The 13,695-nt window shown below is 35.2% G+C and overlaps 1 protein-coding gene across 1 annotated transcript; it reads left to right on the top strand.

Moving 5' to 3' along the window:
- Positions 1-10,532: 10,532 nt before the first annotated feature.
- Positions 10,533-12,530, top strand: LOC120251285 (probable transmembrane ascorbate ferrireductase 4). The gene is made up of 4 exons (XM_039259841.1): positions 10,533-10,758; positions 10,832-10,883; positions 10,982-11,181; positions 12,117-12,530. Exons 1-4 carry the CDS (start codon positions 10,606-10,608, stop codon positions 12,528-12,530), a joined length of 819 nt encoding a protein of 272 aa, XP_039115775.1. The 5' UTR covers positions 10,533-10,605.
- Positions 12,531-13,695: the final 1,165 nt, after the last annotated feature.

Below are 13,695 nucleotides of genomic sequence, written 5' to 3'. Positions count from 1 at the left end.
CAATTAGGTTGTGAATGCCTTGAAGAAGGAAAACGGAAGCAAAGATAGGTTATGAATACACATTTTGGGAGTTTTTGTGCAACATAAGGATCAAAACATAAGAGGAACTCATGCACATGGTGGTGTGTGCCAACTTCCAAGAGAATTCAAGCCAATTTGTGAGTTGGAAGGGCATAAAGGCAATCACACTCCCATGCCCTACTTGTGTGAAGAATGCAAGAGCTTCCCAATGATGATTCAACGATGAAAAGCTTCATAACTTACCACATGGACGTGTGCCCGACCATGTGGTCTCAAGAGAAGAATGTGTGAGCCATGTTTATGAAGAGTATTGTAGCAAATCACTGTAGCATATATTGTAGCAAAAATATTGTTCACGTGACCTCATGAAAATTCCATGCGGGCTCGTGAAATCTCACATGGTCGCTGGATGCACGTGACAGATGCGGTTTTTGACTATAAATAGCCATTTTGCCTTATTATTTGTAGACTTTTTGCTAGAGTTTAAAGGGCGAAGCGGCTAGAGTTTCAAGAGGAGGTCTTTGGCGAATATGGGGGAGTTCTTCACCAACTTTGATAGATCTTTTCTACGTCATAGCATCAAGGGAGCCTTCGGCAACCTAGCTTCAAAGAGGGATCCTTCAAGATGTTGAGTGACCTATCAAGGCCATCATCACGAATTCAAGGGGGTTTTATTCCATGGCTTTTATTATTTCATTGCATTATTCTTTGCTTTGTAATTTTCCCCATGGAGAACTAAACCCTAGTAGGTATTTGGACATGTGAACCCTAGGATCATATCTTTGTTTTCACTTATTATATATTTTTTATTAAATCTAAGTTTAATTAAGTTTCAATCTTGTTTTCTCATTACTTGCTTGTAGTGTTGATCCTTGTGATTGATTTGTATTGCATAATTTGTTACCTTGGTAAGAGAGAAGTCTCTATTAGGGTTAGAACTCCAAGATTGAATAAGGTTGAGAGGGTGAGTCATGAGATAGTGGAGTGTCCCCTTTCTCTTAAGATGAGTGCTTCCCATCTCCGTATTCCCTAGGCTTTATGCAACCATATTTCATGTGAGGTGTGAGATTGAGAGATTTCTCCGCCGGGACCTCGTAGGGTACTAGTATCGGTATCCTGGAGGCAGGGACCGATTATTATTGGATTACCTCAACTCTTTTAACTTGGTTTAGAAACATTTAGTAAATCTTATGCTTTTAGATCCTATGGGAGCATTGCCAGGGTACCTCATCTTTATTGATTGAGACTCCCCTTTCCTTTACTTTTCCTTGCTTGCTTGCAATAGTCATATTCTTGCAATTGAGTTTACTTCACCATAATATTGATTATGACTAGATAACTGAGTAGTGGTTGCTGCTAATACTTCCGTTCCCTATGGATTCGACTACCTGGCTCATTAGGTATTTTATTACTTCAACACCTATGCACTTGCGGTACACACACGCAAATTGGTGTGTCAAATAGATACGAAGACTCCCTTAGCCTTGAAATCCTAGTAAATGAATGAGTGAACTTTGAAGAAACTTCAAGATTGCCACCATAATCTCTCCTCAAACAATTCTCTTAAGCCCTTGATGGCCTCTAATAGTTGCCTATGTGTTTTGGATGATGTATTTTCTAGCCCTCTTCCCCTTTATAAAGTGGCACCTCAAAGGATACCCCAAATCAAAAGCTTCCTTTGCCTTCTTTGGACTAGTAGGAATGAAAGGGTGACAACTAATACAATTTCAAGAAATATTGGTGATGTGATAAACAGTATACCTCTCATTAGTCCTAGGAATGTAAAGGGAATGATTAGAAGAAAAGTCGGTACCTTCATCATAGATAAGATGTGCAAAAATTCTAAAGCATTGGTTGTTAAAAAAATTTGAACAATTTAACGATGATTTCATGGTGCTAAACATCAATACAATGGAATTGAAAGTAACCAGTTCTTAAATCACTACTCTTGTTATATCTGTAAGATAAAGGTCGAATGAACTACCAACATTCTAAAAAAATGTACATTTCTCTTACAGTTGTTAGAGAAATGTTAATTGTTGATTGTAGGAGGATCATTGGTATTGACAGATACTTCTTAAAAGGCTTATTGGATGAGGCACCTATTAGTGGAAGTTGGAGGAGATAGGAAACAAGGTTTCTTTAGCATCTAAAAATAGATATATGCATTGAGGATTGCCTTAGCTGGAACTTGTTACTGATATGCAAAAGGTATGGAATTAATTTCATTAATTTTTTTCTGTTAATTAGAGTTGTATTTTAACTGTTTATTTTTTTTCTTATAAGGAGAAATCCATTCAGTTAGTTCTCTTTTCCCATTAATTCAGCAACGTATGTGCGCAAGGCACATATATGCAATATAGTGAAAGAAACACCCAGGTAAAGATCTTTAACTCCAATTTTGGGACACTACTAGGTCAACCAACCAGCCAGAGATGCACAAGCAACTAGAAAACATGAGAAAATATGAAAGAATGAGAGAGGGAAATCGAGGATTTTATTTGATAGGTGGCCAATTAGTGGTTGGTGTCAAGCATCTTTTAATACTAGTGCTAAGTGTGATTGTATTGACAACAACATGTGTGAGACTTCTAATGAAGTAATGCTAGAAGCAAGATATAGACTTGTCATTACTGGGCTTGAAGAAATTTGAAAGTATGTGATCAATAGGATTATTGCTAAAACGGGTTTTGCGATGAAGTGGAAAATTGATTTTGGACCTAATATTATTTCTACGCTTGAAAAAGAGATGCACAAAAGAGAAAAAGGGTGAGTTGATTGGGAATGGGGCTACAAGCCATGAGGTATATTGAGATGTTCTAGTGTTGTAGATAAGGGAAATATATGATGTTAGGATATTGATAAGTGCTTGTGTGATAAGAATGCGAAGTGTTCTTTACTTATGATGAGCATTACTTTTATCAGGTTTTAACACTAATATGTGTGTATTTATGTTACTTTCATGCATATAGGTTTGTGAAGCTGAATCTTAGAGAAAGAAGCCAATGTAGATTGTGAGTGCACCATTTGGAGAAAATCTTGAGAAGGTTCAAACGCGAAGACATAAGTCGGGTTCAAGATGCTAGAATGTGTGCCAACCTCCTTGTATTCAAGCTAGCACAATGATTTGGAAGGGCACAAAGGCAGTCACATTCTAAGTATTCCAGCTTGTGCATGTGTAACAAGATCTCCACCAACGCGGCCGTTCATTGAAGAAGCAAAGCGATCTACGACGTAAACATGTGCCCGTTTACATTACCTCGATGATTGCATGGTTTCGGGAGTGTTTCAGACCGGTACTGTATCAACACTATAGCAAATTACTGTAGTAGGTACTATTCACAGCCGGCCAAAGAAGGAGTTAGCCAGAGAAGCCACACGACCTTGTAGAAATTCCACACGCCCGTGTGTTAATTCCACAAGCCCGTGTGGAGTATCCACAGGGGCGTGTGGATTCCCTATTCCAGACCTTTAAAAACGGATTTCAGCCCCGATTTCAACATTCTTTTCTCCATCTTTTACCCAACTTGAAAGAGGGTTGTGACTAGGTTTTAAGAGGTATTGGCTAGGAATTGGGGGAGGTTCTACGGCTCCGACATCCCGCTCCGTTTGGAAGAAGGTTAGTGGGAGATCTGGCGAGGTGTATCCTAGCCCGGACAGAGGGACCTTTGGACGAGTAGAGGACTCTCCACAAGACCATCGTCATGACTATCGAGGAGGTTTTCTATGGATTTATTGCTTTTACATTCGATTTCATTGATTGTAATTAGCTCCATGGAGAGCTAAACCCCTAGTGGGTACTTGGATTGTGAACCCTAGGATGTATTCGTTTCATTGAACCTTGTTATTATGCTTTCATTAATTGATGTTTTCATTGAGTTTCAATCTTGAATGCATTGATTGTATGAATACTCCCTTAGAGTGAAACTAGGGTTGAGAGTTCTTCTTGGTAACCTTTGTGAGTAAATGACACACCACGAGAGTTAGACAAACCTAGATTGGAGAGGGTTGAGAGGGTGATTTATTCTACCTCCAATTCCTCGAGTTCTTTGCGGTCATAGTAGAGTGAATGGGCTAAGGGATGACCTTCCGCTGAGGCTTAGTTGTGAGTGCAATGGAGTGAAGCATTGAAGTGATTTTAGCATCTAGGGCTTAATTATGGCTAGGAACCTTCTGCCTGGACCAAAGGGTTAGGTCTACATATAGGAAGAGGATTTATCACTTAGAATCTCTTGAACTCATTACAATTCTATACGAGTGCGAGGTTGAGAGATTGTTCAATTTCTCCTCCGGGATATGTATAGGGTTAGGCATGGTTGACCTTAGATTTGGGACCATTTATTAAAGGATCTCCACGACTCATTAATACATTAGTTATGAAGCATAATAGAGGGTTTTTGCACTTGAAATGATTGTCCTAGGCGGATCAATATCCGAGTACTCCATTTATATCGATTGCCTTACCTCTCCTCTACTTGTGCTATCTCTCCTTTCTCTTTTACTTTTGTTTGCATTACATCTTGTCACACAAATCACTATTCATATTTCTCTTAGTTAATAAACAATTTAAGTATTTGTACTCCCTACTCCATGTGGATACGATATCCACTCACTTGGGATTTATTACTTCGGCAAACCCGTGCACTTGCGGGACATACGCAAGGGGCATTGTCAGATATCCAGCATGAGTTGCTCTTGTAAAAGTGGGACAAAACTACCATACTTTGTTAGCATGCAATGGATGGAATTGCATTCCATAGAGAAAATCCACTAAGTTGTATTTATAAAAGGTTAAAAAAAGATACATACCTTAGGGCATATCAATTCACTATCAACCTAGTTAATGGGAGAAGGTTTTGACCAATATGTTTACTACATGTTTACTATTGCCACCTATAGCTAAGATAATACCTAGTCGACCATCAAAGAAAAGGAAGTCGGAACCCTAGGAAGGAAAGAACAAAGGCACCACAAAACTTTCAAGAGAAGAGCCTGTCTTTAAGTGTGGTATGTGCCATCTAGAAGGCCACAACAAGCGTTGTTGTCTACAAAGAATTTATGTTGTAAGTCTTCATTACTGCTCAGATGATTTATTTGTTCTTCTCTTCAATGTTAATTTAGTAAATATAATCAAAGAATTAATAGCTATGGAAGTTACTACTTATAATATTGGTTCAAGTGGCTAGAAAACACAGGAAGGAAGGAAGTCAAAGGGAAAGAAAAGGCAGCTATTCAATTAAACAGAAAAGAGAAGAGAATTGCTGATAGTTAAGGTTCAAATAATATTTTGGGAGCAATTAATAATCATCATAAAGATATTCTAATGAATTAATAATTTTGAAGCCTTGATGAGTTTTAATCAATTATGTGTGTGACTGGCAAAAAACATGAAGCAAGCAAGTCAAATGGAGAGAAAAGACAATTATTGCATCAAAGGGGGAGAAAAAAGAGCTACTACTAGTAAAAGGGGTTCAATCCCTATTTTCGAAGTAAGTAATGTAATGAATTAATAATTCTCAAGAGTTGATGAGTTTTGATCAATTGTGTGTGAGAGTTACAAAGAAGTGAAATATGTTTCTTGAATATTGTAGGGTCATCACACCTAAGGACTTATCACTAGAAGGGAAGTGCGACAAAATTCATCATTCAATAATACTAGTGCATTAATTATATTCTCCATTCTTATTTTAAAATTCAACTTGCTCTATCATTAACCTTTTGCTTAGTACTGCATATTCTTTAGTTGTTATTACTATCAAGCTCAAACGAATAAAAGACTCGCTGCAGAAAAACCCCTCATATTGAAGTAAGTCAACAGACCTCCTCAACAACTGAATTTCTAGAATTCCCAACACAACAAAGTATGACAGTTACTACATTTGATGGAAATGGTTGATTTTGCAGCAAGGAGGCATAGGTTTACCAGTGCTTTTTTGGTATTACATTTGTTGGAAACTCCACAAATGTCATGTGAAATTAGGATGTGGGAAAAAAAATATGAAGAACATTGTTGGCTTAGAATATTATGCCAATGATAATAAGGTTTACATTCTTTCTATGCAGGATTAGAATGTCTTTGTTAATTGCATGGTTCTGCTTTTGCAAACTATTGGCTTGTTTAATGTGTCCAACATATATGAAGAAAAAAATTGTATCAAATGTCAAATTTTAATTTTTATCAATGAAGCTATGAGTGTTTGAAATAATAGATGTGATCAACAGATCACATTATATGCCAAAGTTTAATTTTGTGCAATGAATCTAGAAGTGCACGAGTTCATTATTGCCTTTACTCATGTCTTTACATGCACAGTTCATTAGTAGAAATGAACTTTCTTCAGCAAAAATATCAAACTAGGAGACACAACATTCAGGCCAAATTTCTCATTAACATAAATATTAAAATACATATAATCATTGTTGTAGAAAATAGCTAATAGAAATGTACATTCTTCACCATTATCAGTTGCCAAGTCATTGATGGCAACTCTTAAAAATGTACAATAGACAATACTTAAAACCTTGATGAAAATACATTCGCATATTAAAAACTAAATCATATAAAAACCAAGAAAATCTACAAAGCTCCAGCAATGTGATGCCTTCTTTTTCCAAGTTATAACCAAAATCACGTCTGGAAGTCCTCAGCAATACTATAAGAAAAAAGAGAAAAATGTTGGCATCTCAACATATGTTTTGAATCAATCATCATCATGGTTCTTTTTCAAAGAAATTAAGAGCTCATGATTAAAATCTGTTGAATAAACTACTATTTTTATGTGCTCGAAAATGGAAGAGTGCTCACAAAATTCATTAAATACTACAATAAATAAGCTAGAAAATGGAAGAGTTCTCCTACTAAATTAAAGGAAACAAGGAAATCGAATCGGTTGGAGCGCAACTTGGAGCATAGTGGTGAGGATCAGCAAGGTGATTACCTGGAACACTGTGATAGGAATTTGTCGGAAGAGCTTCGCCGGTGTTGAGGGAAATGATGGAGGGTGTCGAGCGATGATTGAGTTCGATTCAACTTAGGAATTTCAATGTGTGAGGGTGAGTGAGAGTGAGAGCATGGATTCGGATCCATTCTTTTAGATTTGAATCCATGAAATATTTTAATATTTTTTTCTCTCTTTACTAATTTTTTAATTAAGAAAAAAAGCCATGACAACTAAATCGAACAGTCAGTATGACAAATGTTGCATGGTGAATTAAAATTGCCCAAAATGATAAAATAAGAGGGCTATAATAGATGAAATTTCAATAAATAACTAAAAAGATTGGGTTTGAATAATAAAGAAATTATTTAGATATTTAAACTTAAAATAAATATTCTTAACAAATTAGCGGCCTTGATAATGATTTTTTGAAATAAATATATGTAGTTGCAGTGAAGAAAAGTGCGTCAAATTTCTCCTAGGCCACCATCCAGCTGCTTATGGTGTATGCAGATATTTTTAAAAAATCAAAATAACCAACTCAACATGATTTATTTATTTATTTTCACTAAAATTGTCATTCATAATTTTTCAGTCCAAAAATTTTGTTATTGTCAAATATCCCAAATATTATAATATTTATTTTAGTGGAAATTACCAAAAACACCCTCTAAATTTGCAATATGTACAAATTGTCCCTCTAAATTTGATTATCCATAAAAAAACCCCTCCTTTTGAATGCAATGAATTTGAAACCCCTCAAGCATTTAATGGAGTTAGTTTTGAATTTTTTGGACGAAATTATCCCTTGCATGGGAAGTTGTGGCAAGTGAGACATGGTTTGACCATAAAAGCCCTTTGCTGCAATAATTTTTCCTCTTCAAGAGGAAGCAGTTTTTTTCTTGGTTAATCCCCAGAGAACACCATTATTGACACTTGTTTCCTTTTTCTCTCTTCATCTCTTCAGCTTTTCCTTTTCAAAAGTTGTCGTTGCCTGGACATCTTCTATAGGATTAGACCACTGCCTCGAAGGAAAACTCCCGCTCAAATCTTCGGCATTTCATTAGTTTGCGCTCCAAAGTATTGAGGCGAGGTGGACGCCGTTGAAGATGTTGTGCAGTTTCCTTTTGTTTTGATATTCTGTGGGTTTCTTTCTGATTTGATTTGTAAAGTATTCTTTGTAAGATCTACGATTGTGTTCACACTCATGGTAGTGAAGTGAAATTTTTAAATGGTTAGCGCCTACAAAAGTTGTCCGACATGAAATGACAAAACTTCAAATTGATCTAACGATGAAGGAAGGCCTACTAAACCATTAGGGTGGCCCTGAGGTGGAACGGATACCCTCGTTGAATCCGAATACCTATTAAAATCATTTTTGTTTAAACAGAAACTGGATAAATTTAAACAGAGACATAACATTTTAAAACAGAAACTTGATAAATTTAAACGGAAACATTTCTGTTTAAACAAAAAACTGTATAATTTTAAACGGAAACAGGGATATTACAAGGATAGCTGAGAAAAAACATAAGTTTTAAATGGAAAACTGAGATAATTAATCAATAATTAACTTATACAACTATGTTTCTATTTAAATATCATCGTTTTATTTTAAATTTGAGCTTATTTATGAAAACGATTTTCATAAATAACGAGCAAAATGTACAATAATATGCGATAGTTTGTGGCAAACATATGTAACGAATATAAGTTGTCCTCTATGCTTAGTTGGCGATAGTTTATTTGCAAGATCTACAATTATATCCGCACTCGTGGTAGTGAAGTGAAATTTTTAAATGGTTAGCGCCTACAAAACGTTGTCTAACATGCAATGACAAAACTTCAAAATGATCTAACGAGAAAGTAAGGCCTACTAAACCATTAGGGTGGCCCTAAGGCGGAACGTATACTCTCATAGAATCCGAATACCTACTAAAATCATTTTTGTTTAAACAGAAACTGGATAAATTTAAACAGAGACATAACATTTTAAACAGAAACTTGATAAATTTAAACGGAAACATTTCTGTTTAAACAAAAAACTGTATAATTTTAAAAGAAAACATGGACATGATAAGGATAGTTGAGAAAAAACATAAGTTTTAAGCGGAATTTGGAATAATTAATCAATAATTAACTTGTACAACTATGTTTCTATTTAAATATCATCGTTTTCATTTAAATTTGCGTTTATTTATGAAAACGATTTTCATAAATAACGAGCAAAATGTACAATAATATGTGATAGTTTGTGGCAAACGTATGTAACGAATATAAGTTGTCCTCTATGCTTAGTTGGCGACCATTTCTTTGCAAGATCTACTATTATGTCCGCACTCGTGGTAGTGAAGTGAGTTTTTTAAATGGTTTGTGCCTACAAAACATTGTCCGACATGCAATGATAAAACTTCAAATTGATCTAACGAGTAAGGAAGGTCTACTAAACCGTCATGGTGGCCCTGAGGTGGAACGGATACGCTCGTAGAATCTGAATATCTACTAAAATCATTTCTGTTTAAACAGAAACAGGATAAATTTAAACAGAGACATAACATTTTAAACAGAAACTTGATAAATTTAAACAGAAACATTTCTGTTTAAACAAAAAACTGTTTAATTTTAAAGGGAAACATGGATATGACAAAGATAACTGAGAAAAAACATAAGTTTTAAGTGGAAACTGGGATAATTAATCAATATTTAACTTGTACAACTATGTTTCAATTTAAATATCATCATTTCATTTAAATTTACGCTTATTTATGGAAACAATTTTCATAAATAACGAGCAAAATGTACAATAATATGCGATAGTTCTTGGAAAACATATGTAACGAATATAAGTTGCCCTTTATGCTTAGTTGGCGACAGTTTCTTTGCAAGATCTACGATTGTGTCCGCACTCGTGGTAGTGAAGTGAGTTTTTTAAATGGTTAGCGCCTACAAAGCGTTGTCCGAAATACAATGATAAAACTTCAAATTGATCTAACGAGTAAGGAAGGCCTACTAAACCGTTAGGGATGGTCCTGAGGTGGAACGGATACACTCGTAGAATCCGAATATCTACTAAAATCATTTCTGTTTAAATAGAAACTGGATAAATTTAAACAGAGACATAACATTTCAAACAGAAATTTAATAAATTTAAACGGAAATATTTCTGTTTAAACAAAAAATTGTATAATTTTAAACGGAAACATTGACATGACATGGTGAAAAGTCTTCTAAAGTTTGTTTCAGAAAAAAATATATATAAAATGTTAGACTTGATGTGATTGGGCGGTTTTTCCCCACTATTTTTAAGGGCAATGATGAAATTTCACAACATGGATCTAGTGTAGGGGGTAAATAATAATTTTTCCTTTATTTTACTAGGAGAACATACCAAAACATTCTTATAAATTTAAATTAGTAATAAATGTTATTAATGATTTGATTGCGGGTTTCCGGAACAAGAACAATACCCTTAAAAAAAATAATTCCATGGTCATTAATTAAATAATTGTTTCCAAAAACTTGCATAAAAACATTGGGGACCAGTAGCTGTCATCATAACTACAAACTCCACACTCCTCTTCATTCTCCTCCAATTTCACATGTTCCCACTCTAAAAATTGCATAGATCTCTCTAAACTCTACTCCAATGGCTGCAAGTCTGTTAACCTTAGCAAGACTCTCAGCCTTAGCCGTCACCATTCTCCTTCTCATTTGGTCCATCGGCTTCCGATCCAGTTTCCTCCACCTCAGCTCCACTTCCTCTTCACTTCCCACTGCTCACTTAGACCATCTCTTCTCCGTAAGTCCTGACTTCCTCCCCTTTCCATTTCACCATATTATTTCACTTACATTTCTTTTTGTTCTCCTTTCAGGTTCTCCACCCCCTTCTCATGGTCATGGGCTTTATCCTCCTCAGCGGTGAAGGTATTATTAATCTATACACACATACATATATAGTTGTCATTGGAGATAATTGGATTATGAATTAAGAGGTGTTGTGTTGTTGTATGATGCGAGGACAGCGATCTTGGCACACCGATGGATGCGGAGGTGGTCCAGAGGGGCGAGGAAGTCGATGCATTTGGCGATGCAAGGGGCGGCGCTGGGATTTGGGGTTTTGGGCATTTGGGCGAAGTTCAAGGGCAATGTTGGCATTATGAACAATTTCTATAGCTTGCATTCTTTGATGGGGCTCGCCTGCCTTTTTCTCTTCTCCGCCCAGGTCTCTTCCTCCCTCTCTTTCTCTCTTCTTGCTTTATTTCGCTGCTTTCCGTGAATTCTATGGTTACAGCTTGATTGTCGGTGCACTTTGAAATTCATTTCTTTTATTTGTTTGAATTTATGTATATTTTTATAATGTGAAATTACTCTGATATCCTCATACATTTGATTATTCATGTCTGAGTTATTTTATATATCTTATATATATTTCATGATTTATGTATTTTTTGTATTTTCAGTTAAAGTAATTTTTAAAATATATTGTGTCTTAACATTATTAATATGATTATCATATTTTTGTAGCTAACAAGTATATTGTAAAATCTGAAGTATTAACTGAAAACAAGCTTTTTTTTTTTTTTAAACAATAATTTGGTGTAATAAAGCCTCGTTGGTTTGCAGGGTATAAACAGGAAAAAATTTTGTATGTCTTGCATTAGTTGGGTTAGGGTGACATGATGATAGAAGAGTAATGACTGAACACCTGCAATTTGGACTGTTTTCTTTATGGGAAATGCCAGTTTGTCTTTTTTGTCCCCCTTTTGCACTTGTGGTCTTGCCATGAGGATTTAAGAAGTCACTAGACAATCAGGAAATTTCTAAAAAAATTTGTATTTAATAATTAAATAATTAATATATGTTTTTTTTTATTTGGTGAATATTTAAAAGAATAATGACAAACCATATACTTCAAGAATTCATAGAAATATGTAAACTGCACGTGCATTTGAATTAGGATTCCAAAATATCTAATTATCTATTTAAATCCAAAGATTCTTTCATGAATACTTCGATAAGTGAAGTAAATCCCATTAATAATGTACCTATCACAACAAAACAAGTACAAAGGGTTGAAGTTGAATCAAATGAATTATGACAACTCAATCGGAGAAAAAAAAAGCCTGATGGTTTTGTTTTGCTGCTGTTCCTGCTCAGTGGATTGCAGGTTTCATGAGCTTCTGGCATCATAGTGAGGGTCGTCGAACCCGAATAATCGTCTTACCATGGCATGTGTTTGTCGGGTTGTACACTTATATCCTTGCGGTTGCGACAGCTGAAACAGGCCTCTTAGAGAAGCTGACCTTCCTGCAAACTAAACACGGCATGCCACGCCGGTCAGCTGAGGCTACATTGGTGAACTGCCTGGGCTTTGGTTTGGTCCTCCTTGGAAGTTTTGTTGTATTCTCTGCTATCACACCAAAGCATCATCTTCATGCTCAGCATCTTGCTAGCAACAAAAATACTAATTCAGGCAACCTTTATAGTTTTGATAATAAGAATGGCTACCATTCTAGCCATCAAAGCTCCAAAGTTATGTCTTTTGATTCTGATTTTGATAATGAAAAGTGAAATTTTATTTCTTCTCTGTTTGTTCTTTGAGTAACATGGGTTGAAACTTTGGGTTGATTCGTTTTGCCGGGAAATTTAAAAAAGTATTGGCTTGGTTTGTCGAAGCTCTTGCGAAATTGCTCTCCATATATTAAAAAAAAGGTTTTCAAAAGCTGCATGTTTTTCTGTCGGACCAAAGTTTGTGTTACGGAATCATGGGAACGCTTTCGGCTTAGTAAAAGGAGAACTATGGGGGTGTTTGTTATTGAGATTAATGTAAGATTTCTCTGATTGCTTATTAAAAAAAATTTTTTTAGGGGTATTTGGTATTGGAATTAATCTAAGATTATTCAGAATATAACGGACGAAATATGTTATTTTTGTGTGTTAGCGTTAAATTTATAAAATTATTCCTGAAAAATAATCTATTGTCAACTATATATTATTCACACCTGTAGTTGAATATATAATTGAAAATGATTTATCAGATGTTGTAAAACTGTATTAAATATAAAGAATAAATTTAGAAAATCAATATTTAATATTTTATAAATTTTTAAAATGAACAAGTGCAAAAGACCAAAGAAAAATTTGAATGAATCAAGTAAAAAAGATTGGAGGAGTATATTTTATATTATAACAACTTTTGCTTAGTTTGTTAAATCATGGATTTACTTGTAATAAAAACAATTACTTTTTTAATTATGCAGTACATGATAATTTTAGCAGGAAAGTATTGAAACATCCCTCCCAAGTTTGCATTTTCCCTTTAAATCCCTGCAAGTTTCTCATTGCCTTTTTAGTCCCTCCTTTATTGTGCATTTTCTTTTCAACCCTTATTCCCCAAAAGGAGTTAGTTGGGGTGTTAAATAGCTAAGGAAGTTACCATACTGCCCTTCATGTGTGGAGAAAGTTCCCAGACGTACAAAATGATGACTATGCCCTTGAATATCTTGGTAATCTCGCACGGTTGAACGATTGGATTTGCAAAGTGTTTGGATCCGTGGCCGCTTTTCTCCAATGGTGGCGCAACTGTTCGTCTTCTATACATCGTGGTGAAGCAGGTGGAGAACCCTTTCCTAGCAGTCATCTTCCTCACGAGCGTCGGCTTTCATCTTCTCCGAATCGATTGTTCTCCCATCGAAGGCCAACCATTAAAGAAGTTTCTGAAAGGAAATCGCAACCG

Source organism: Dioscorea cayenensis, chromosome 20, assembly GCF_009730915.1.
Source record: "Dioscorea cayenensis subsp. rotundata cultivar TDr96_F1 chromosome 20, TDr96_F1_v2_PseudoChromosome.rev07_lg8_w22 25.fasta, whole genome shotgun sequence".
Classification (NCBI taxonomy): domain Eukaryota; kingdom Viridiplantae; phylum Streptophyta; class Magnoliopsida; order Dioscoreales; family Dioscoreaceae; genus Dioscorea; species Dioscorea cayenensis.
Note: the sequence above shows the minus strand (reverse complement) of the source record. Positions and strands in the feature narration are given on the sequence as shown.

Coding starts and splice junctions, on each gene's coding strand:
- LOC120251285 (XM_039259841.1), top strand. CDS start 10,606: ATGGCTGCAAGTCTGTTAACCTTAGCAAGACTCTCAGCCTTAGCCGTC. Junction 10,884..10,981: donor TATCCTCCTCAGCGGTGAAG/GTATTATTAATC, acceptor ATGCGAGGACAG/CGATCTTGGCACACCGATGG. Junction 11,182..12,116: donor TTTTTCTCTTCTCCGCCCAG/GTCTCTTCCTCC, acceptor GTTCCTGCTCAG/TGGATTGCAGGTTTCATGAG.